Here is a 22,262-nt window from a genome sequence, read left to right as displayed (position 1 = left end):
AGCACACGTATGACTTAATGCAATCAATATCACTCGTGAAATTCATTGCTGTAGGAGGTTGTGATAGCCAAAAAGTATAAATTGTCCCAATGACATTAGACACTGATGGCTGGAAGCAGGGAGGAAATACATGATGGAACTTACATTCATGACTACCATGGATCTCTTGCTGACTACTCTATGGCTGTGTCCCCCTGACCACTTACAGGGAGAGCACTATGAACAGCAGAAATGAATACACAGTCCTGTGAAGCTTTGAAACCCCAACACCTCCATAGAACTGTATGAATATAGGGTAACGACAGCATGAGTGAGAACTGTGGGACAGAGTAAAGAGTCCAACCTGTTTCATTGTACAGGCTGAATGAGAGGCAAAATCCTAATTATATAAATCATCTAAACAGTTATTTTTGTCATACACCAGAGTAGAGAACTGCCTTCCAAATGCCAGGCTTTTGTCTTAACCGTGGTTTTATGCCTGCTTTTGGTTCACATCTTGAGCTGCACCCGGCAGAATTCCAGTACTGGAAGCTGACCCCAGTCAGGAAGTATCTCAGCAAGTGTTTCTCCAAGACATCAGGGCTTGGAGATGCTAGGACAGATGCACAGCAAATGTAAATACAAAAGTGATCAGAAGGGCTTACGTGACAGCCTTGTGCTGGAAACAGAAGCACAGTTACCTAGATAATAACTTGAATCAGCTTCCATAGTAGCTTCACAATGCATTTGTTAACGGCCTGATCCAATGTGCATGCTAATTAACAGGTATATTTTCCTGATCAACAGTGACCAGCGCTGACGGTTTTGTCTTGAGCGTTACATTTTAGGAAACTCGTTATAAGAAAGGTGCACGATTTACCTAATTTGCATGTAGCCATATACATCAGTGGACTCAGCCTTACCCGATGCAGAAGTGGTCCAGGGGAGTGGTCATGGGCAGGCTGGAATGGGTCTGGGATGGGTCCTAAGTGGTAAACGTTAGAAAGGGCTGCAGGATAACCAAGTGATGGAGAGCTTAGGTGTTAGCTGGTTAGGGCTGGCTAGGCTGTTTGGTGTCTGAGATAAGGGAGTCCTGGACAGTGGTAACTGGTGGCAAGGGAATATTGGAGGGTTGAAGTTGAAGCTGAGTAAGGGGAAAAGAATTTGTGGAGACTGGGGGGGGAAATGAAAGGCAGGTACTGAATTCCAAACATACATGTCCAGAAAAGTCTCGGATGAATATCTGACCCTCAGCTTGAGGTTGAATATGCAATAAGGGTCTCATCCATCTGCAGCTTAAATGAAATTATATTAAGGGATAATAAGGCCTGGTTTGTATTTTAAAACTCCTGGGATTTTAGAAGTTAGCAGTAACACTAACACAGCATATTTTGGGCACAAAGGCACTGCAGTTAGCAGTGCACAGTTATCCTTGGGGAAGAATTCAGTGCCAAAATGGTTAGGTCAGATTCTGTTCAATACAGTCAGTTTTCAAAGAACCAAACCATTTAAATTTCTAATATCTATCAAGCTGTGGCTCATCTGGCAAGAGGGGCTTCCTGAGAAAGCTGTTTGACCTAGCTGATGTGAGCTGTGACGTGCACGTGACACACCACAGCACCACTCGGAGCTGGAAGCCGCGTTGCTGTATTGGGTCGCTTGCTTGCTTCTGGAGCACGTTTGAGCAGCAGCAGCCCCAGGCTGCTGCACTGCCAGCCACTGCCCTGTGAAGACATCCTCTGAGACACTTGACAAGTTCTTGAACTGTGATGGATGTTTTCTTTTTCTCCCAGTTTGACTCCAGCAGAAGTTTCCTTCCATACTGTCTGGATAATTGTCTTGGCTGGAACTATTACATATTTAGGGTTCTCTTTCTTCAGTTCCCATAGTCAGGGTCCAGTCAATCAGTGGGCTTTGAATAAACCCATCAGCATGTGTGATTCTCTGAAAAAAATAGTGGATTGATATGAAGCATTGAGTGCTACTGCTGGCTTATGAGAGTTTACTCAGAATTGGTTTATTCCTTTGGTTTCTTATTTGTAAATTTAATCTCTCTATCAGCATCCGATGCCGAATGGCTTTCCTGCTTCTACCAATGTTGTCTACTTAATCCTGTGCACATTATCCTCTTTGGTCATGAAATGAAATTCCTTTCTGTTTCACAGGTTCAGAGTCAATGTCCAATTGTAAAGTGAACCATAAAAGCTCTGTGTTTATATTGTCTATTGATGTTGTGTAGCACCCTGGGGTCCTTACAAGAAAGGCACTTTCATAGCAGGCATTTGACTGATGGATTGAAAGCACCATGTCCCTTAAAAACTCTGGCTTGACATTTTATAATCTGTTTTTGTGGTTAACACATTTTCTATCCAAAGGCAGTTCAACCAGGTGACTGAGAATAAGGTTTTCACTAACGGAAGAATGAAGGTTTTGTAGATAACACTAATACAAGGGTCACATTATCACCCATCACATTAGCCAATAATTAGATCCCTGGGTGAATAGCAAGCAACCAGAAGCAACAGGAAAAGAAAAGGAATTTGCAAAGATAGTCACTTGATAGCCAGGGCATTACCTGGTTCCTGATGAAGTCAATAGGGCTTTCAACTTGAATTCATGCTACACGATGTGAGCGAGCCTTCGATGCAGAGCTGTCAAAGGGAAGTCCTGATGTGAAGTGTTTGCAGAGCTCTGCCCTTAATTAGGTATTGTCTGTACGATGCTTTGAAGAGGTAAAATGCTAAGTGGAAATGCTCAGTGTTGTTAATTAATTAACCACTAATGCTCATGAACGAATAGCATGAGGTTAAATAATGCAATGTAAGTATTGTTATTATTACAGCAATTGCTGTTTGGAGTGTGAATTTTTAGATATTGTGTCAAGGGACAGGACCTAGCTTGGAATTGTTAAAGCGTAGCAAAACATAAGCTAGTTTCAGCTAAAGCCTAGAAGATGGCTTGTTTGCTGCTGAGGGAGTTAATAGTCTGGATAGAGAGCTGGATTTTGTTAGCTCTTTCATCCTTCACGTCTCCTTTATCTCTTATCCTTCCATTGAGGGGAGGTGCTAATGACTGGTTTTCTCCTTTTGCATCTATGCCTAAATCATGGTCAGATGGGCAGCTGACTAGAAGAGAGATTGGAATAACTGTAACAGCATTGCTGTATCCCCATCCATGCTTACCTCCCTCTTTGCCTAATGTTTAAGTAAAGGTGGTGAGAGCCATAATCAGAAGGAGGGACAGAGGTGAGCAGACTGGTAGTAGGACCACCAGATAACCATTAGCAAGGGCGAATTGAGCCAGAGGACATGTATGCCTTCAGTGACAGACAACCTACTTTTGTGTCCGTGCTCAGTTTTGCCTTCCTAGCATGTGCATCAATGATAGCTCCTTCCTAGTCCCTCTCTTTGTCTTCTCTTTCTTACGCTCTTCATATACTGCTCTTCTCTTTTGGTGTCCTGTGTTGTTCCAGTCTGCAGTCTGTCATGCTTTTTGAGAAACCACATTTTAAACAGCAAAAATTCACATTTCTATGCTATGTGCCTGTACCTTCCATATCTTATGCCCATCTGTTTGCTGATTATCTTGGTATGACCCAATCCTCCTGACTCTTGGAGTAAATTATTTTACCTTGCACTTTCATACCTTCCTATCAACATATGCTTTCAAACTTCACTGGTTTTCATTTGGTCTAAAGGTTGAACACCATCTCCTCAGAGGTCAAGCTGAAGCCTATCACTAGAAGAATGCAAAGAAGCATGTGGTGGTGGTGGTGCTAAAGACAGGTACCCGTAGCCCCCCAGTCCCCTTCCCCAAAATCCTGGCTGATAGGATCTGATAGGATCAACTCGATAGACCAAACTTACTGTGACGGAAGACAGTGTAGCAGAATGAATCAGAGCATTACATGACTGTGTGGATTAGTCACCAAGAAAACAATGCACTCAGAAGTGGGCAATTTTTAAAGTTTACTAAAATAACAGGGTCAGGTCGTCACTTTTTTTAAGATTAAGAATTCACTATTTTTTACATTACATATACCATGTATCAAGATATCTGGTTGCTGGCTCAGATTTTTTCCTAGTATAATTTCAATCACATTAAGTGGGTGAGTGAGAGCCTCTTGTGTTATAGATAGCATTGCCTGAAGTTAAAGATCCAAATAGAAATGTAGTCAAACATGTAGTCGTGATAAAAGGACACTAAACTTAATGAACTATTAGAACAGCCTGGTGAATTCTCCCTCATGAAAATTGTTTTAACTGTAATTGGAAATGCTGGAGTCAATTACTTGATTTAGTGAAGTCCCACGGCAGGTGATTAGAGGGGATCACAGCTTAGAGAAGCTGATGTTAGTGGTTAATGGTATATAGCATTCCCCTGCCTTATGGAAGATGTTCCTATTCCAGTGAATAAGCAATTATTTAAGAAGACTGTAGGAGCTCCACAAGAGTTTCCTGGAAGCCAGTGGTTTGGGCACCAAGCCACCGGCAAAGGTCTGCCTGAGTAGGACTGGAACATGTGTCTTCCCCCAGGGGAGGAAGTGCTGTGATGATCTTACCATTTTGCTTTGAGCTGTATCTTGTGCCTACGAACAACTCTATTTTCACTGAAAGTAGGATCTTCTCAGAGTAAAGATTTGATTTTAATGTGCTGACACTTCTGATGAAAACCAGTTTTGTCCACTTGGGGCCAGCCCTACTTCTCCAGTTTATAACAGGATCAGACTGGTCTCCAACAGCAAAATGGACTGGTGAAATGCTGAGGTTACTCATGTACCTTAACTTGCATACCCTTAAGTGTAGATGAGAGCTGGACTTAGTGAAATTTAGAAAGTATCACTACTTTCAGTCTTGAACCTGTTCATTCTTCATGTTATTTTCTAAGCTTTCCTAAATCCTTTGGGCCATATTCAGTCTTCTCACATTAGCACGAGACATTTTAGATGACTCTTACTGCATATGAAGTTGGATCCTCCTGGATCCTTTGTTATTTAGGGCTTCCATACTTTGATTTCTTATGCAGCCACTGGAAAGAAGTAATCGCAACGCATACATTAGATATCTCTTGGAGATACCACCATTACTTCCCACCACTGACTATACAGGAGCCCAAAACTGGCAGATAATCAGTTGTTGTAGCTTTTGATGGCTTTCTTGCATCTGGACAGCCTCAGGTCGTATCTAAACTGGCAGACGTGGCAGCACTTCTGAGCTCCTGGATCTGTCTTCTTATTCTGGCTTCTCCCAAACCACTGCCAGGAAGGAATCAGCCTCTTTATCCCATGACACACACACACACAGAGCTATACCTTGATTCTGCAGCCAGAAAAGTTAAGATACAAGCAGAAGAAAGCCAGGGTGTGCTCTGACCAGATGCTAAATCAAACTATAGGGGTGTCAGGACCTCTGGCTTTCTGCACCTACCACCCCATTGAACCTGGATGCAATCTGCATCTGTTTCTAGTGCAATGGTGGGTGACCTCAAAAGGGCCTGGAGAGTTTAGGGAGGCATAAGAAATAACATCAAGAAGAAAAAGAGGAAAAGAAACAATGTACTGAGAGGGAGACTGAAACGTTAATCTATTTTGGGAGTAGGTGGACTGCATACAAACAGTTCTTATTTTCTTCTCTCTGTGGAATCCTTTACTAATCCCTCCCTCCCATTGATTTTGGTGGGGCTCAAATGTCTAGCTCAGGGGATGATTTAACCCCTCTTATTTTGGATACCTGGCTAGAATGGTCTCCCCCACTGCTGCATCACAACATGGAGCTCCTTCTTGACTCTGCTCATAAGGCAATCACCTTCCTTTGACAGCACTGCATTTCCAGTGCAGGCTTTTCTCTTTGATAAAAGCAATTAAAATGATTAATCTGATTAATTACTGTCCAAATGCTAACTTTATCTGATTATAGGAAAAGACAAAAGGTGATAAAATAGCGTGCTGGATTTCATGGAAATGGTGTCTCTGTGATGTGAGTTCAGAATTTTGAGTTTTGTCCAAAAACAAGGCAATGAATGAATTTGCTTCAGAGCTCACTTTCTGTCAAAAGGCCAAGCTGACTTGGGGAAGAGGGTGGAGTTGCCTGTTCAGACAGGATTTTTTCAGTTTTTGCCCTTTACCTCTGGAGCCAGAGGTCTGGCTCTCATCCAGCTGTACAAAAAAGAAGATTATGGTATTTTCTAGGTAATTTTAAAGAGCAAAACCAAAGTGAAGTCAGGTGGCTTGAAATCAGCCCCAAGTTCTTCACATGAAATATTTCTCATGATTTTGGTTTTCGGTGTAGTCATATTTGAAAAGTGATAGGAAAATATTCTTCAGCTGGCCGACATATTTCATTTACTCACGCGAACCATGCTTCTTCTTTGTGAAATGCTTCATGAAGAATGGCACACACACACATAAAAATAAAACAGTCATCTAAAATACCGAGGCTGTTCTGGAAAACTCAGTGGGCTAAACTCTATTTCAGAAAACCCTAACATAAATCCGGCTGTAGCCAGTGAAAGCTTTATTTGCACATGGAAAGCAGAATTGGATTTCAGGAGCTCATATAATCTGTACAAAACAAAGTCGTGCTTCCTTTTTCCCCTGAAATCAAAATGCAAACCTCCCACTGACTGTTCTGTTGCAGAGTTATGTTGGAGGATTGGGCTCGCATGTAATAGTGAAACATTTCAGGAAAATTATCAATATATAAAGCCCAGGATTTCTTCCCTAATGGAAATTTTCTCCCACCTGCTTCATGCAGCCGTTCTTTCTCTGCTATGTGAGAGACTTTTGTTATCAGTAAAAAAAAGGAACTGTATTCAAAATCCTACAAGATGGAGTTCTCTTCAATAATAATTAGCCTCAAAATCATTGCTTGCTGACCCGTGAAAGCTTTGCGGGCATCCTGGTGGCAGCAGCAACAAATACTAATCTTGACTATTCAGCAGACGGTGCTGTAACATCAGGCCATGTCAGCCGTCCTGCAATGTTCCCCATGCTCCTGCCTGCGCTTCCTGGCAGCTGGAACTGCAGCAGCAGCGTCGCTTGAAAGCCCGGTAATTCGCCGAGTCCACATGCAATGCTGGGCCATGACAAAGCAGCATTTTCCATTAAAAAGAAAAATTGAGTTTTCAGAGGCCTCATACTGAATGTTCCCGTCAGAGTCACAGGGCGGGGAAACAACCCCCTGAAACCACAGCTACATTATCCCGCTCCCCTCCTCACCTCGCAATTTGAGCTAAACTAGCTTTCTTTAACAACTTGAGGCCTGAAGCAGGGAGACCAGTCCCATTGACTCCAAGAGGAGTAGGCTCAGGACGTAAGTGCGTGCCGCTGCCTCTCCTGCACAGTGGGAGAGCACTAGCACAGTGATCCAGCTTCTCCCAAAGCATCCCACTCGCTCTCCAGCTCTGCTTCCTGATCTCACCTATGTGGGATATAAACAGGGAGTGACAACTGGAGGTAGAAGACCAAATCCACCCTTCTTTCACTCTGTGTTCAGTGTTTCCTCTGACCAGGATTTGGTGATTCTTCTGTCAGGCTAGCAAAACCATACCTGGCTCGTATTTCACAGCAAGTCCCCCAAGCGCTTCTCTGAAAAAAATCCAGGAATATAGTAATACAAAGGCAGGAGTATGAGCTACAGAAACTGTGAATCAGTTTGCTAGGCTGGGACAACAAGACCTTCTATAGTGTTTTGAGCTTCTTAAAAGAAGCAATTCAGCCATCTTTAGAAGGAGGTAGAAATTCCAAAAGAAAATTATAGTATTTCTAAAGAAATCATGTGACTGAAATGCATAGTTAGTTGGATAGGAAGAAGTGCTGGCTTGCTTAAAGCATGTTTTAAATAAAAACTTGATTTAGCGATGAAGTCAGCAGTCTGAGGAAATACAGAACAAATGGCAAATACCTGTACAGGCTTCTCCACTGTTGCCATCCACACTGCATCCAGCTTGATGTGGGCAAGTGGAGCAGAAAGTATTAAACCTCAAGCAGTGGAAACCTGTAGGTACAACTCTCGCAAGTGTGGAGTAAGAGGGGCTCCAGACTGGGAATGAAACTGGATGATCTAAAACACAGAAACAAGCATACACCAGCCTGGCCAGTAGGAACTGGGGAGAAAAGTGAGCTGGGGAACACTGTCCTCCCTGGTGCCTCACTATAACCCAGTCTGCATATTAGCTTCTTTATAGTCTCTTTCTTGAGACTGTTTTGTAGAGTTTCAAGGCCTTACATACCTTCTGATGTTTGTAAAGTTCATCCGTGGCAAGCGGATATCTTATCATGAATACATTTAAATTTACATTAGACATCAAGTAATACACATTTATACCAAACTCACTGAAAATAGTTCCTCAGCTAATATGCAGTGGTGAAGAGAAATGTCATACTTTCTGCTTCTTTTCTTCAGACAATGAAAAGATCGTTTTCCATTGAGTAAGTGGAAAGGCAGGGTAGAAGAGAGCTGGAAGACCACAGCGAACAACTGAAGTCTAGCAGCGCAGCCTGAAGGTGTCACATCTCTGCAGTGGACTTAAAACAGTTAAGGAGGATTAACCAAATAAGCAGTTTACCTGTCAGTATAGCTTTCAGACTATCTCCACAGACCCCGAAAGCTCTGCTGTCTGACTTTCTGATGCTCCTGAAAGTCAGGTGATGTCTGACTTCCCAAGTTCTTTTATTTTTTCTCTCCATGCCACAGTATTAGACATTAAGATCAGTTCTCATTAAAATCGCCCATGCCAATCATCAAACCTTTTTTCCTTCGCTTCCTTCTTGTATGCTCACCCGTGACACTTTGACTTTGAAGAAAACCACAAAAATGTAATCATCATGTTATCTCCAGACTTGGTCTGCTCTCATAGCCTCTTTCCTTTTGGTCTTACCCTTGTCTCCTCCTCCATCTATAATAATTCCCACATGTTTATGCAAAAATATTGGACTTTCTTTTATTATTGGCAATTAAGAGAGGCAACAGTTTCAGTATCTCTGCAAGAACAATCATTTCTAAAAGTGAACAGTTTTCTGCCTTAACTGTCTGCAACTTTTAGGATGCCAAAAACGTAGTGTAATAACACTACAGTAGTTAAATAAAACAGGGCTGTGAATAGTGTAGGGATCATTTCCACCTTCATTTCTTCCCCTCTGTTGCTACTGAATGTAAAAATGAAGCCTGTTCCCTTGCCCAAAAATGCAGTTTATACTTCATTCAGTGACCTAATAATCATCTGACAGTGAGATGACACAACGTGTACATAGGTCATAGGCCAGTGAAATGTCCATTGAGCTCCAGAGGTTCATCTGTGATTCAGCACTGAATCTGATTGCCAAAAGGAATTTAAAGACAAATAAAGGAGCTGTTACTCATGTAACTCAATTTAGAACACCTCAGTTTTAACCAGTGACATTGGGTGGCTAAAGCTGAAGAGCATAAACATCCCCCTTTTGCTTTCCCATTGCCATCCTTGAAGGTCTGGCTAGTCCTGGAAAATGTGGAGCAGACTGCAAGTTGCGAGTTGTATAGTATCGGGGTCTGTGGGATAATGATACCCTTTGGGGAGAACGCAGAGAGGCTTTGCTGAGCCATCAGGGATGTACCTGTAACTAGCGCCTCTGATTTACGGCATCTCGTAACAGTTCCTGGGATTGCTGTAGCTTTTAAAAGCTAGCATAATCTGAACTAAGTCAAGTCCCACAAGTATAATATTAAAGCAGGAGCTATCAGATTATCCTAAATTATCATAACTATTAGAAAACAGATTTGGGAGAAACATGGCAATCCAGAACTGGCAAAATTCCCATGGAGATCAATCAGTCTGAATAAAAACCAGGGCCTCTTTGACTCCATACAAATGGAGAACACGCAGGCTTACAAGAGTAGTAGAGCCTTATACACAGTGGAGGACTTGCTCCCCACCACAAGAGGTATGCACAAGTAACCCCAAACAGCTAACATTTGGTGACCCAGGAAGGGGACTGTTGAAGGAGGAAAGGTCAAAACCAGGGTAAAGTTGATTTGAGGAGTATTTGCCTCAAAATTCCCAGCAGCTTTTAGTTTCTGCTTATCCTGTCTGCATCTTTTGCGTTGGCCTGGCTAACTGGCAGGGTGAGAAAGGAAAAGATGAGCCTGGATTCATCAAAGTAGTAAGATGTCTCTCTCAAGGTGGAAAAGACTGGGCCTATCAGCTAGGGTCTATAAAACAGTGATAGAGCTCAGATCCTAGCCTGAGTGGAAGTCCCACAAGCTGAGCCTTATCCCGGTTTCTTTTGCATCCCTGTGGTCAGTGTGACGCCGTAGCATTTGCTTTAAATAAAGACAGCAGAGGTTTGCTTCCCTGTGTGTTATCTATGCCGGAAGAGATTATTTCCTTTGACACCATTTTGTAGGGGTTTGGGTTTTTTTAATGAATAAAGGCTATTTATACAATATTTGGTCCCAATAGGGGCCAAATTCATAGAATGGTTTGGGTTGGAAGGGACCTTAAAGATCACCTAGTTCCAACCGTCTATTCCCTGGTTTGTTCAAGGGCCAGACACAAGAGCAGCCACTCTGCTCAGGACCGCTCTGGCTCTGCTCTTTCCAAGTGCCCGCGAGCTGGAGCTTGAGCCTAAACAAGCACATCAGCTCGTTCGGAAAGTTTCTATGCCAAGGACTAATTAATCTGTCATATTTGCTGCACACCTAGAAAAATCAAATTAGCTTGAATCAACTTACAATACCGCACAACACTCATGGCTGTTGTTAACACAGTGTGAGCCAGAAGTTCGCGCTCAGCTTATTGTCTTTAGAATGGAAGACAATGGAGTAGAAAGAAAGAAGGGGAGACAACAAAGTCTGTGGTGTCACCATACATCTGTACTGCTGAAGGTACAGTCTAGGGAAGTACCTTTAGGTGGAGCTGACACACACAGAAATTGTGCCAACGTGTAAAACGCTCCTTTCATGAAACAGGCAAAGCCAATAGCTTTTTCCATGGCTTTTCAGAAGTCAGATGCTAGTTAAAACCTGTGGATATGTATACATTCCTGTATATGGATAATTAGCTACTTTATGTGTGGCGCCTCCTGGATTAAAGAAAATTCTTCTATGCAAATAAGAAGTGGAATAAACTGGTCAAATTTATATGTGGAAAAAAAGACCTCTTTAATATAAATGTGCAGTATTTATTTAGGTGAGTTTCTTATTTCATAGACAAGTGCTAATTCCTAGACAGCTCCCATGTATTTAAAATGTTCACTCTGCATTGTTCTTTTAAACAATGCCCGTATACAAACACTGAGGATGAACAATAGATTTTGACGACATGCTTAAATAAATGAGACAAACCCACATGTCTTGGAATTGGCTTTTTCGCTTTTTCCACTAAATGCTCAAATCCTGTCCTATTGAAATCAATGGCAAAACTCCATCATTCAGTAGGGCCACATTTTCACTCCAAACTCTCTTTTACAGTAATAAGTAGATTTGGCCCAAGTTTGTCTGAAGATACCGCTTTAAACTATTTCTTCTGTTCTATTGAATAACAGAGTGGGTTGATATTTAAGAATGAAAGCTCATCAAGTTTAAATTTCAGTTGTTTTATAATAGCCATATGTTAGTTATAGATTGTGTAAGTCTGAAGTTTTGGTAATTTAAAACTGCTTTAAAGTGACCTTTACATGGTTCCACATTTCAACATTTTCTAAAAGTGGTCGGTATTGGTCCTTACTCATAAATCCTTACATTAAAAGAATCTGCAGGCCTGGGCCCTTAGTTAAGAGGCTTACAGTAAGGAAGTCCTGTAAACATTTATATACACACTTAACCTTACAAATCGAGTCTTCACAATGAAACCAACATAACTGCTCTCAGTGGGCAAAATCAGACCGGGATGAAATGTCAGCTTTTAAGAAAGGTCACTCGCTCTTACTATTGAAGACAGGATGCTAAGCAAGAGGGACCTCCAGCCTGACCTGACGCAGTTAATGGTGCAAGACAACAAGATGTAGTATGGGAAATATTTTTTTATTCCACTGGAGGCTAGTCAAGCTGGGAGGGCAGAGGTACTGGGGGCACTATGAAGGCTGTAGCTCAGCTCCGCTACCACTGCCTGGTGGTGCCGTATGATTTCTCCCTGTTTTCCCAACCACACTGCAGTTGATCTTGCCTTTTGCTTGGGCTGCTCACGTGGCTGCAATTTCTTATTTCCTTCCAGTGCTCCACTCCCTATTCATCTTCATTCGTGTGTCATTCCTTGCACGTCTGAGATCTTTCTCAAAAGCCATATTATTCCGTTGTCCAGATTTTCCCTCTGAATTCCTATCTGACTGAATATTTCCACTGTTATGTTAAAGGCAATACACGCTGCATATCTGCTGTGCTTTTCACCTCAGATACCAGCATTCCAAAAGTGTTTTTATTTTGCTAACAGGGAAACTGAGGCACATCAGCTAAAGCTATTTGCCAGAGATTGTACAGCCTGTGAACAGCAAGATACAGACTAGAACCACATCTCCTGACCTTTCCTTCTAATGCTTTGGTCTTTAGGCATGAATTGGAAAATAAACAGGCAGAACTAAAAAGAGCATGAAGTGTCACACTCAAAATAAGATCAAAACAAGTTTTGATACATTGTCAAAAAGGAAATTCTGACTGAAATCTGCCCTGGATTGATGATTGATTGATATCTTAATAGTTCTCTTACTTCTGTGGAATTTTGTTACTTCTCCCGTGATATTAAATGTTAAAGTTCTATATGCGCAGCACATTTCCCACGAATAAGAAAAATACCTAGCAGTTGACCAGATTTCCTTTCCCTTCAATGCCCATTTTTCCAGCATTTAGATGGTTGATGTATTTGAACCTAAATTAGATGTTTTCAGTGAAAATACACAATACGGCAGATAGACATAGTGGATCCGTATGGCCCACTCTAAATACTATTTCCCAGCTAACAGCTGAAGAGATTCACTTTGAAATTTCCTGTTAAATACCTCTGCCTCTTCAAAAGCTTTGTCTTCATTTGGCCCTCAACCCTGCAAATGCTTTAGCACAGGCATGTAAGTAATTCCATTAACACGTGTAAGTAACTCTACTGGTACTGATAATATACTAACCAGGTACATATGTTTGGAGAACAAGACTTTGTTTAGGTAAGAAAATATTCTTGTAATTTTTTTCCTTTTCTTTTGCAAAACTCCACCTTTGGAAAAGAAATAAAAATGTTATATAAATTTGAGGTAATAAGCTCAAGCTCTAACTTCATTTTACTGTCACATAGAACAAAATGTTTTCTATTCTTAGGAAATGCACAAAAAAAATTAGGCCAGTTATGAAAATTTGGGACCTGATCCTGTAATCATTCAAAGTGTCTTTCATTAATTCAAGTATAGGAAAAACTGGCCTATACAACCTGATTCCTTTGTATCTTCAGTATTTTTTCAAAGGACAAAGTCGTGCAATTAAATCTCCGGATGCTTTTTATAGTTTTTCGTAATACCTGTGAAGAACAGAAATGTATCTAAATTATTTACAATACGGTACTGCAATAACGACACGTCCTGTGAATACTCACAAATACGGCAGCGAAGAGATACACGTGCGCACAGGCACCCGTCCACGTGCTGAGCCGCAGCGCGTGCAGCCCCAACATCGAACGAAGCACCACGTAGTGCGGGAGGACTCAAAATAGAACTGGCGAGATTAAACAGATGGCTTTATTGTTTGAAATTAATAATGTACAAAAGAAAAGCGATATAATAATTGCCATCAGTCGCTCCACTTTTCAAAGAACGATGCACGGCTACGCAAGGCACTGCAGGCGTTCCCGATATGTTTCCTTTGTAAAATGAACGGGGACGTATTCTGGAGGGACCTGACCGAGATATCCTATAGATACAACTTCGACATTTACAGAGGCACCCTATGTGACGCTTTATTCCCCGCAGAAGTCTTCGTGAGAGGCGGGGGGGGCTGCGGGCGCTCGTCCCGCCGTGCCCCGCTCGCAGGGAGGCGGCGGAGCCGCCGCAGGCAGCTGGCGGGGGAGGCAGGGAGGGAGGGAGACCCTCAGAGAAGCCCCATTGTTTAGATTTCTGTCACAAGCCATGAGAATACTTAATTTCTTTCATCTCTGGAGTTTTCATTATCATTCAAATTTCATTTTCCATTAATTGATCGGGGATTAGCGAAGCCATTATGCAAAAATTAGACAAGCCAGATGCGATGAATAATTCATGACGGGCAATTACACTTTATTCCTGCTGTACTTCCTAACTTCCCTCCGACTTCCCGCCTGCGGGAGATGACAGCCTTCCCTCCCGCCCGAGCCGGGCACGGCTGGCGGCACGGCGCCCGGGCCGCGCCGCGGGGCGAGAGCCGGCGGCGGGAAGCCGGGCCCTGAGGCGGCACGCGGGCCCGGGAGGGGGTGCGGGCGCTCGCCCCGCCCGCCGCTAGGTGGCAGGCGCCGCCCGCGGTGCGCGGAGGGCCGCGGAGGGCGCCGCGCGGCTCCCCGCCGATCTCACGATCCTTATCGGGTGCGACCGCAAGCGCGGTTGGCTCGGGCGGGCGCGGCGGTGCCTGCCTGCCCGCCTGCCTCCCGCACCCCCCCCGCCCGCCGCCGCCGCCGCCGGGGTGCCGGCCGGGAGCGAGAGAGGCCGCCGGCGCTCCCCCCGCCCCGTCACCCGCGCGTCCCACAGCCCTCACGCCGGGCATCTCATTTATCCCACCGGACAGTTGTTGCCCCATTAAAGCGCAGTCCCACCCTTCGCGAGGACCTTTCATCTGGGGAAGTTTTATGACACTTTGTAAATGTGCAAAGTTTTTAATTAGACTCGCCAGACAGCCCCAGGCAGCACTAGCGCCACGAAGTCTTCATGCTTCTCTCTGCTTTACAGCACAACAAGCCGCTCTACTCCTTTGAAGACAATGCCGACTATGTCTACGATGTCATGTGGTCGCCAGTGCATCCCGCGCTCTTCGCCTGCGTGGACGGGATGGGGCGCCTGGATCTGTGGAACCTGAATAACGACACCGAGGTGAGGCGGCGCGGCGGCCCGACGGCGGCCGGTGGCGGGAAGGCGAGGGCGGGCGGGCGGCGGGGAGCCGGGCGAGACCTTAACCCTGTGAGGGCCGGCGGCGCGGCGCTGCCGAGCACCCCCTTCCCCCCCCCCGGGGGTCTGCGGGGGCGCCGGGCTCCCTCAGGGCGCGGGGAGCCCGGCGTCGGCCGCCGCCCGCGCCCCGGGGCGCGGCGGGGAGGGCAGGTCCCGCTGCCGGGGGCGCCTGACCGCCCCCGTTCCCCCGCCCGCCTTCCCTCCCGCCTCCCTCCCTTCCCCGCGGCGGGGCCGCCACTCTTGGGTACCTGTCAGGGGCGGGGAGGGCCGGCTCCGGCACCCCCGGCAGAAAGCCAACACAAATAAATAGTCGCGGTGCCGACTCGGGAAGGAGTCTCCCTCCCCTCTCTGTTATTTTAAGGTGCACTTTTAAACCGCGCCCGTTGTGTAGTTTTTTTATTTCGCCCCCCCCCCCCCCCCTCCCGTTTCTGGCACACCGCGCTTCAGCCCGGCGCTTCGAGCGGCACGTCTTCGATGCCTCCCCTCGCTCAGGTGGTCACACCTCGGCAGCCCGGCCGCAACCGCCACGGGCCTGCCAGCGCTCCCGTCCGCGGCCTGGGCCGGGCGCCGGGCAGCCCCCCGCCAGCCTCCCGCGCGCGGGAGGTGCTTCCTCTTTGGGTGGGAGGCTTCGTTTCCCTTCGCATTTATCCAAATCCTCCCGAGATGATAACTCGCAAGCCCCGTACCAGTGCCTCCAGCGTGACAGAAACCCAGCGTGCCCCTGCACCTTCCCTCGCCTCCCGCCCTTCTCAGTCGCTAGTTACTCTGAGTTTTTTAAGCACAGCGCATCTCTCACATGTTATTTTTGATTTTATACCCTCACCTTTTTTCTCCTTAAAATTCGCTGTGAAACTTAAAGGCACAAATGCAAATGAAAAATAAAAACAAGTTTTCTTTCTATTGCTATTAACTAAATAGCGGGGACCATCGGGGAGGAAATGTCAACCTTTAGATTTCATAGGCGAGAAAGGATTAATCAGAGAGCTTTTTGCAAAGATTGAGAATGGTAAATACTGTATTTTAAAAAAAGTTATTTTCTAAACGTGCCAAACACCCCTTTTTCCTCCTATTACTCCAGATTTTAAAAAATGCTGCAGACTTATATTGATACTATTTTTTCTGGATTTGTGTTTCCCCCAAAAATGGTCTTGAGAAAACCTGTCATGTCGCTTGAGGTCAGTCTTAGATGGCCAGCAATCAGTATTCAGCACGAGAATCGAAATATTTTTCCACAACTGAAGTCTTGCGTATTTTTACTTAATGCCATGAAAAACTAAGAACAAACAGACTGTAAAAAAAAGGTCACATATTAACTGACAGTTTCTTTTTATTTCCCAAAAAGAGAAGACCAAAGAGCAAGCGGCAGTATTTCCCCCCATACACCCTATTTTTTACAATTTTTTTTTTTTTAAGATTAGTTTGATCATTAATACGCCTTTCACGTAAACATGCTATACATTTCAGACAGAGTAAAATACGGGCGCAGTTTATGGCTTCCAGTGAGTGGTGCTTGCCATAAATAAGCATGGACAGGTAAGAGGAACCAGCACCGGGCGCTGCATTGTCAAGGGGAGCAGTGAGGCCTTTTGAAGTGCTCTGAGCAGGAAGCAGCACAGCCTTTTTAATTAGAGCACATACAGCTGGAGGATATACAGGAGGAGTCTCCTCAGAATTTATTTTGGGAAGGGAGGGACATATCCTTCAGGTGTTCTCATTAATGCAGGCTTAAACACAGAGCATAAAACCCAGCATTTTAAGAAGAAAAAAAAATAACCCTTTTCCCCCAAATACCAGGGCTGAAATCCTGCTCTGCTTGAAATCAACTGATGTTTTGCCATTTAACTCAATGAGACCATAATTTCTTTCCAAAAAATTAGTATGGACCGCTTGATCCCATTCCCATCAATAATAAAGTTGTACGTAGAAAACTGCTGATATATTTTCAGTGTGTTTACATATAAATACATAGGAACATCAGAAAAAAAATTAATTTCAAGCTCGATCCTGCTTTTCTCCTGCATGCAAGGCCACCCCTGATTTCACAAATTATTTCCAGTCTGAGAGGTCAAAATCAGCTCTCATGTAAGGATCAGACTGGAATTATTTCCCTGGTATCCGAGCTTTGTATTTTTATGAGAATCGGATTTGGGTCTCTGGAGGCAGAAATGCCATTTGGTTTCCTTACTGAGCACTGATGAAACAAATTAAAAAATCTTTATAAATGATAAACTGGCAGATTCTGAATAGATGTGAGGTTTTGTTATGCGGGAGAAGCAGCAAAAATACCACTGAAAGAGAGAACTGTAAGCAGTTCTTTTAAACATAGTAACTGAAAGTGATCGTTGTTTGCTTTTACCCTCTATCTGGTAGGTCATAATTAGTTTATAATTTTCAAGATTTCTATAATTGATTACGCCGTTTAAGTCTGCGCTGCTATTTGCTAAGAGAAAATCCTTATCAGCACTTTTACCTTTGTAATAAGAAATCTTGAGACACCTATTTTTTAGATCCTTGTTACTTTTAGATGTCAGATATGTGATGTCAAAGTATTTGTGAAGACAGTAGAAAATGACAGGTATATTAATGTGTTTAACTGCTAGCTATTGATAAAAATCTGTGTAAGAACTAGATATGATTGTTATTAATGAGACCTGGTTTTGTTTAATTTGGGAAATAAGCCACATTATTATTGAGGTATTATTTTGTAAACCAATTAAGAAAATACCTGGGTTTAGTTACAATATGCTACCTTCAAATTTTTGAACTGTAACACAGTTTCCACTACTGTTACTCTCCATATTTATTAAAAACATTTCTCCTGAGAGCTAGATGCTTTCTGGTCAAAGTAACTAAAATCATTTAACTGTACCACGGATTTAATCAATCTAATTATTCTCAAAATCTCAGTATAAAGTAAGAAGGGTATTTGTGTGCTTCATGTTGATCTGTGGATACCAGAAATTGTTTTTGTAATAGCAATGAAAGTCATCACGTTTTATTTTATATTTGATAAATGAATATAAAAAAACTTAAAAAGCAAAAAATCCTTACCCAGTCCTTCATTCTTTTGCAAACTGAATATTATTTTTATGGATCAGTATAGTAAGGTTTGCAGATGGTTTCAGGATACCAAATGCCGATTTCTTACCTGTGTCCCCGTAACATTTCTTTTTTGATCAAGATTGGAGAAGGTCTCTAGGTTATTGACCAGTCTTACTTATCTATGAACTGATATTAAACTGACTTACAAAATTGCTTATTTCTGCTGTGTTATATCCCATTCAAATGTTTGTTGGGGTTTTTTTTGCATGTGATACCTTAGCTTTGAAAGTGTGAAGATAGTGTCTATTTCTAGAAACAGATAACAGATGTATTTGCAAGCAGGTTTTGACACTATGTAAGCAATAAAATTAAAAAAATAAAAGGTATATTCTTATGCAGGTTTTCCTGACTGCATCTTTCTTAATGTTACCTGTTAAAATCTCATTTCAAAATCGTTAAAAATCTGACAAGCACTAACTTCAGAGAATTTATAAAGTATTTCAAATGTGATTTTAAAAACATAATGCTACCATTAGAAAATAAATTCTTATCTTTGAAATCGAAAATAGGTATGTGTAATTTAACCTATCACTATTGAGAGCAGACAAATCTATTTTAAGATACTATGGTTTGACTATATTTCTCTCCATATCACTGGAGAAAAGGCTTTTTATTTAGATTTTTAAAGACTGTTTCATTATTGCTTTTTATTTTGTTAGATAGCTTTGTGGAATAGTAACAAGATTTTACAAAACCATTGGGTTTTGAAAAAAAGCATGGGTTGTGTCTTGTGTCTGCGGCATGCATGCTGCTTATTTTTATGTGGAACACTGAAAGAATGCTGTATTAACAAAAAAAACCCAGCTCTAGAGTTATGTATTTCAGCCTTCTGAAAGATTTTGTGAAAATTCAGTGCCTTAAATATATGCTGTGTATATTTGTATATGAAACAAATATCTTTGATCTACAGTTTTCTGAGAAACATAGCTGGTTAGTGGATTAGTCCTCTAAAATGTGGCATTTAGTTGTTGTTTGAAGAAACCCATTTCCAAATGTTATGAAATTAATTTTGGCTGGAATTAAAATAGCTTTTTTTTTTTTAGAAATCAGTGATCACAGGAGTAAAACTTGCTTGTTTTCTACTGTGATTTTATCATGGACCAATGACCCCATGTCAGATCTAGGCCATTGACTCTCACCCACTAAGCAGTAACAGACTTGGGATGAGGAGTTAGAGCATGCCAGCTTTTTTGGGTAATACTGCCTTGGACAGGACCTAGGCCTTGCACAATGGGGAGATGAGTCCAGTAGCTTATTTGCATTTGAATGACTTCTTAGAGGCGGGGCGGGGGGGGGAGAGGGAGGATGGTATCTGCTTTCTGATTGCTATCCAGCATTATTTCTACATCATTCTGCAAACAAAATCCTCTTGCATTTCACACGTGGGCTCAGGACGCTACCGCGAAGTCCTTTGCGGAGCTGATGCTTTAGCTTGGCAAGCTCGTTGTGCTCAAGGTGCCAGTTTGGTTTTGCAGCCTTGTGTCAGGGTCGGTGAGGAGGAGGAGGAGGAGCGGGGAGTCTCCAGGGGGAGAGGGGCAAAGCAAGCAGCCCTGCTTCCCAGTCCTTGTCCTGCTGCTGGTGTGGCTGCACATGCGCTGCGGCCGTAACGAGAGTCTCGGGAAGTCTGCAAAGCTTCAGCTTCCTACCATCACTCATCTTGTGTGACACAATGAAAGCGTTAGAGCTGAGGAGAAGATTAGCATGGGAGCTATACAATGTTTCTTTTAAAATTATTTTTCTCCTGGATCTTTGGACTTATCTCACAACTACAACATAAAGCTACAGCCAGAGAATTGAGATGAAGTCAGCAAAACATTGTGTTTGTTAATCTTGTCAGTTTGTCAGTGTTCAGACTAGGCTTTAATACCACCTTCAAGCTGTTTTCTTCCTGCTTCTGCTGCATTGTGCCGACAATGAGGACAGAAGGAGTAGTTGTCACTCCTCCAGAGGTAGCCCGGACTCTGGTTCCTGTCCAGCTACTTCTTCTTGCCTGGACTGGTCTCCAATTCCATGTCCATTCATAGATCCCAGGACACCCCCTTGTCCCCATCTCACTGCACGACCGATTCCTGTTCCCACAGATGGATCTGGTGGAGGAGCTGCTTTTGCAGCTATTCTATCCCTTTTGCCTTGACCTAAAAAGCATTAAAGCTAAAAAGCCTTGTTTGGAAGACCGTCATGCCAAGCTACAGGCTCCGTGCTCAGGCAGGTTCTCCTATTAAAGGCAGCTGGGTGGAGCATTAGCAGACTTGCAGGTTACCGTCATTTGTCTTATGAGATGACCTAAATCAACTGAGTGATCTATCTATCTGGGACAAACACCCACACAGTTCCTTCCTCCTGCAGCATCTTTTGATGCCCTCATTCCAGCATAGATTACAAACACTTCTAAGATCGTGTTCATTGCTTTATTCATCCCACGCATTAACCAGAATCTTTATGTATGCTTGTGGATCACCTGTTAAGTTGGTTGACTTGGGGTGGGGAAGGGGGTTGGAAATTAGGCAGCATACAGGTGTATTTAAAGCAGAAGTAGTCTCCTGGGGATGTAAAAGAGAATTGTGGGAATATATTGTAGGAGTTCCTAAATGTCAGCTCAGCTGTTCTCACTTCTGCCGTGTCCTCGCTCTGAAGTGATTAGCTTAGGACTTTTCTGATGTAATACCTAAGTTTCGACCTCTGCATCTAGCCACAGAGGTGAGTATGGATTTAAAGGATGTGTCAGCATGAATACAGGGATGTGTCTGCCAACTGTCAGGTTATCCGGGCCTAAGTCAGAGGCCAGAAGCCAGGGCAGGACTGAAGCCAAGTCCTACCCTCAGTTGGTTCTTGGTCATAAGTCAGTGACTTTTGAGAAAGAAGCAGATGTGGTTTCGCATGTCTTCAAGGTTAAGGGGAAAAAAACTGTTACATTTACTGACTTTTACTGTGGAAGTCTTCCCTGCTCATTCCAAGCAATCTCTTACTCTTTCCTCTTTTTAGTACATGTGATCAAAGAAACAATAAACCCTTTTTTTTCTCCCCACGATGAGGGTTGTGTGTTACTTCCAGCAATGCCAGGGGACTTGTGACTCACCCAGCTAAGCAGGACATTCAAAACTGACCCCCAGGTTCATAGGCGGCGTGATTTTATTGTCCTTCCTGTTCCTATTGTTTCGACAGGTTCCCACAGCCAGCGTCACCATAGAAGGAGCTTCTGCCCTCAACCGTGTCCGCTGGGCCCAGGCTGGGAAGGAGGTAGCCGTTGGTGATTCAGAAGGCCGCATATGGATCTATGATGTTGGAGAGGTATTATTATTGGTTTGGGTTTTTTTTTAAAGCTCGGGTCCTGGAGAATGCCACATCCGAGTTTGAGAAAAGATCGTGTATTGCAACACATGAGTAGGACACCTCCAAAGAATAACCCAGATTTCTTTCAGTGGAGTCCCCATTGATTTTGGGTTGTCAACAGTGCGTTAGTCGTAAAGCTACCTTGCAAAAGAGTTAACTAGTTAAAGTCTCATGAGAGAAGTCATTTTTGAAAGTTTTCAGTGGTTTTAAAACTTCTTTTTAATGGCTCTATGGGTACAGTTGGAAAAAGTTACAAAGAAACATAAAGAGGAAAACAGAGGTGCAAAAAGAAGCTGTGTTGTTCTGAAGTTGGTCCTGAAGGGTTCACCTTTTATACTTTTTACTTTTATCTCTTCTTTCATGACTGGCTTAATGCTATAGATTTTTCTCAGCATGGCATGTACAGAATACATCTGTTCTTTTAATAGTGAATAATGCTGAATATGTCTGAATATGTGCAAACGTACTAACAGGAGGAAATGAGAGGTGTTATTGTGGAGGATGGTAAGTGCATGTGTGATAAAGAGTATGTAGGTACTGAGAAATAGCAGGATGCGTACTCTGTGTCTAAGGCTGCTCTCAATTCACCCTGCTACATCTTCTAAAAACCATCTAAACTGCAGTGTGTTTGGCACTGATGGAATCTACCTCTTTGTTGATGAATATGGTATAAAGTGTTCTGTCAGCATTACAATCCCTTGGAACAGTTAAGGGTGAATCTCTGAGCAATCGGCTTTTATGTAGAGAATTTGTTTTCCATCATTATCTGTGA

At 43.1% G+C, this 22,262-nt stretch overlaps 1 protein-coding gene across 8 annotated transcripts in view; it reads left to right on the top strand.

Moving 5' to 3' along the window:
• DYNC1I1 (dynein cytoplasmic 1 intermediate chain 1) overlaps positions 1-22,262 on the top strand; it is a 197,433-nt gene that overhangs the window by 156,178 nt on the left and 18,993 nt on the right. For all 8 annotated transcript variants that reach the window (XM_075143716.1, XM_075143718.1, XM_075143714.1 and 5 more), the window contains 2 exons: positions 14,843-14,983; positions 21,323-21,448. In XM_075143716.1, coding sequence (XP_074999817.1) covers positions 14,843-14,983; positions 21,323-21,448 — 267 coding nt within the window. The remainder of the gene's footprint in view (positions 1-14,842; positions 14,984-21,322; positions 21,449-22,262) is intronic.

This window comes from Calonectris borealis, chromosome 2, assembly GCF_964195595.1.
Source record: "Calonectris borealis chromosome 2, bCalBor7.hap1.2, whole genome shotgun sequence".
Lineage (NCBI taxonomy): Eukaryota > Metazoa > Chordata > Aves > Procellariiformes > Procellariidae > Calonectris > Calonectris borealis.
Note: the sequence above shows the minus strand (reverse complement) of the source record. Positions and strands in the feature narration are given on the sequence as shown.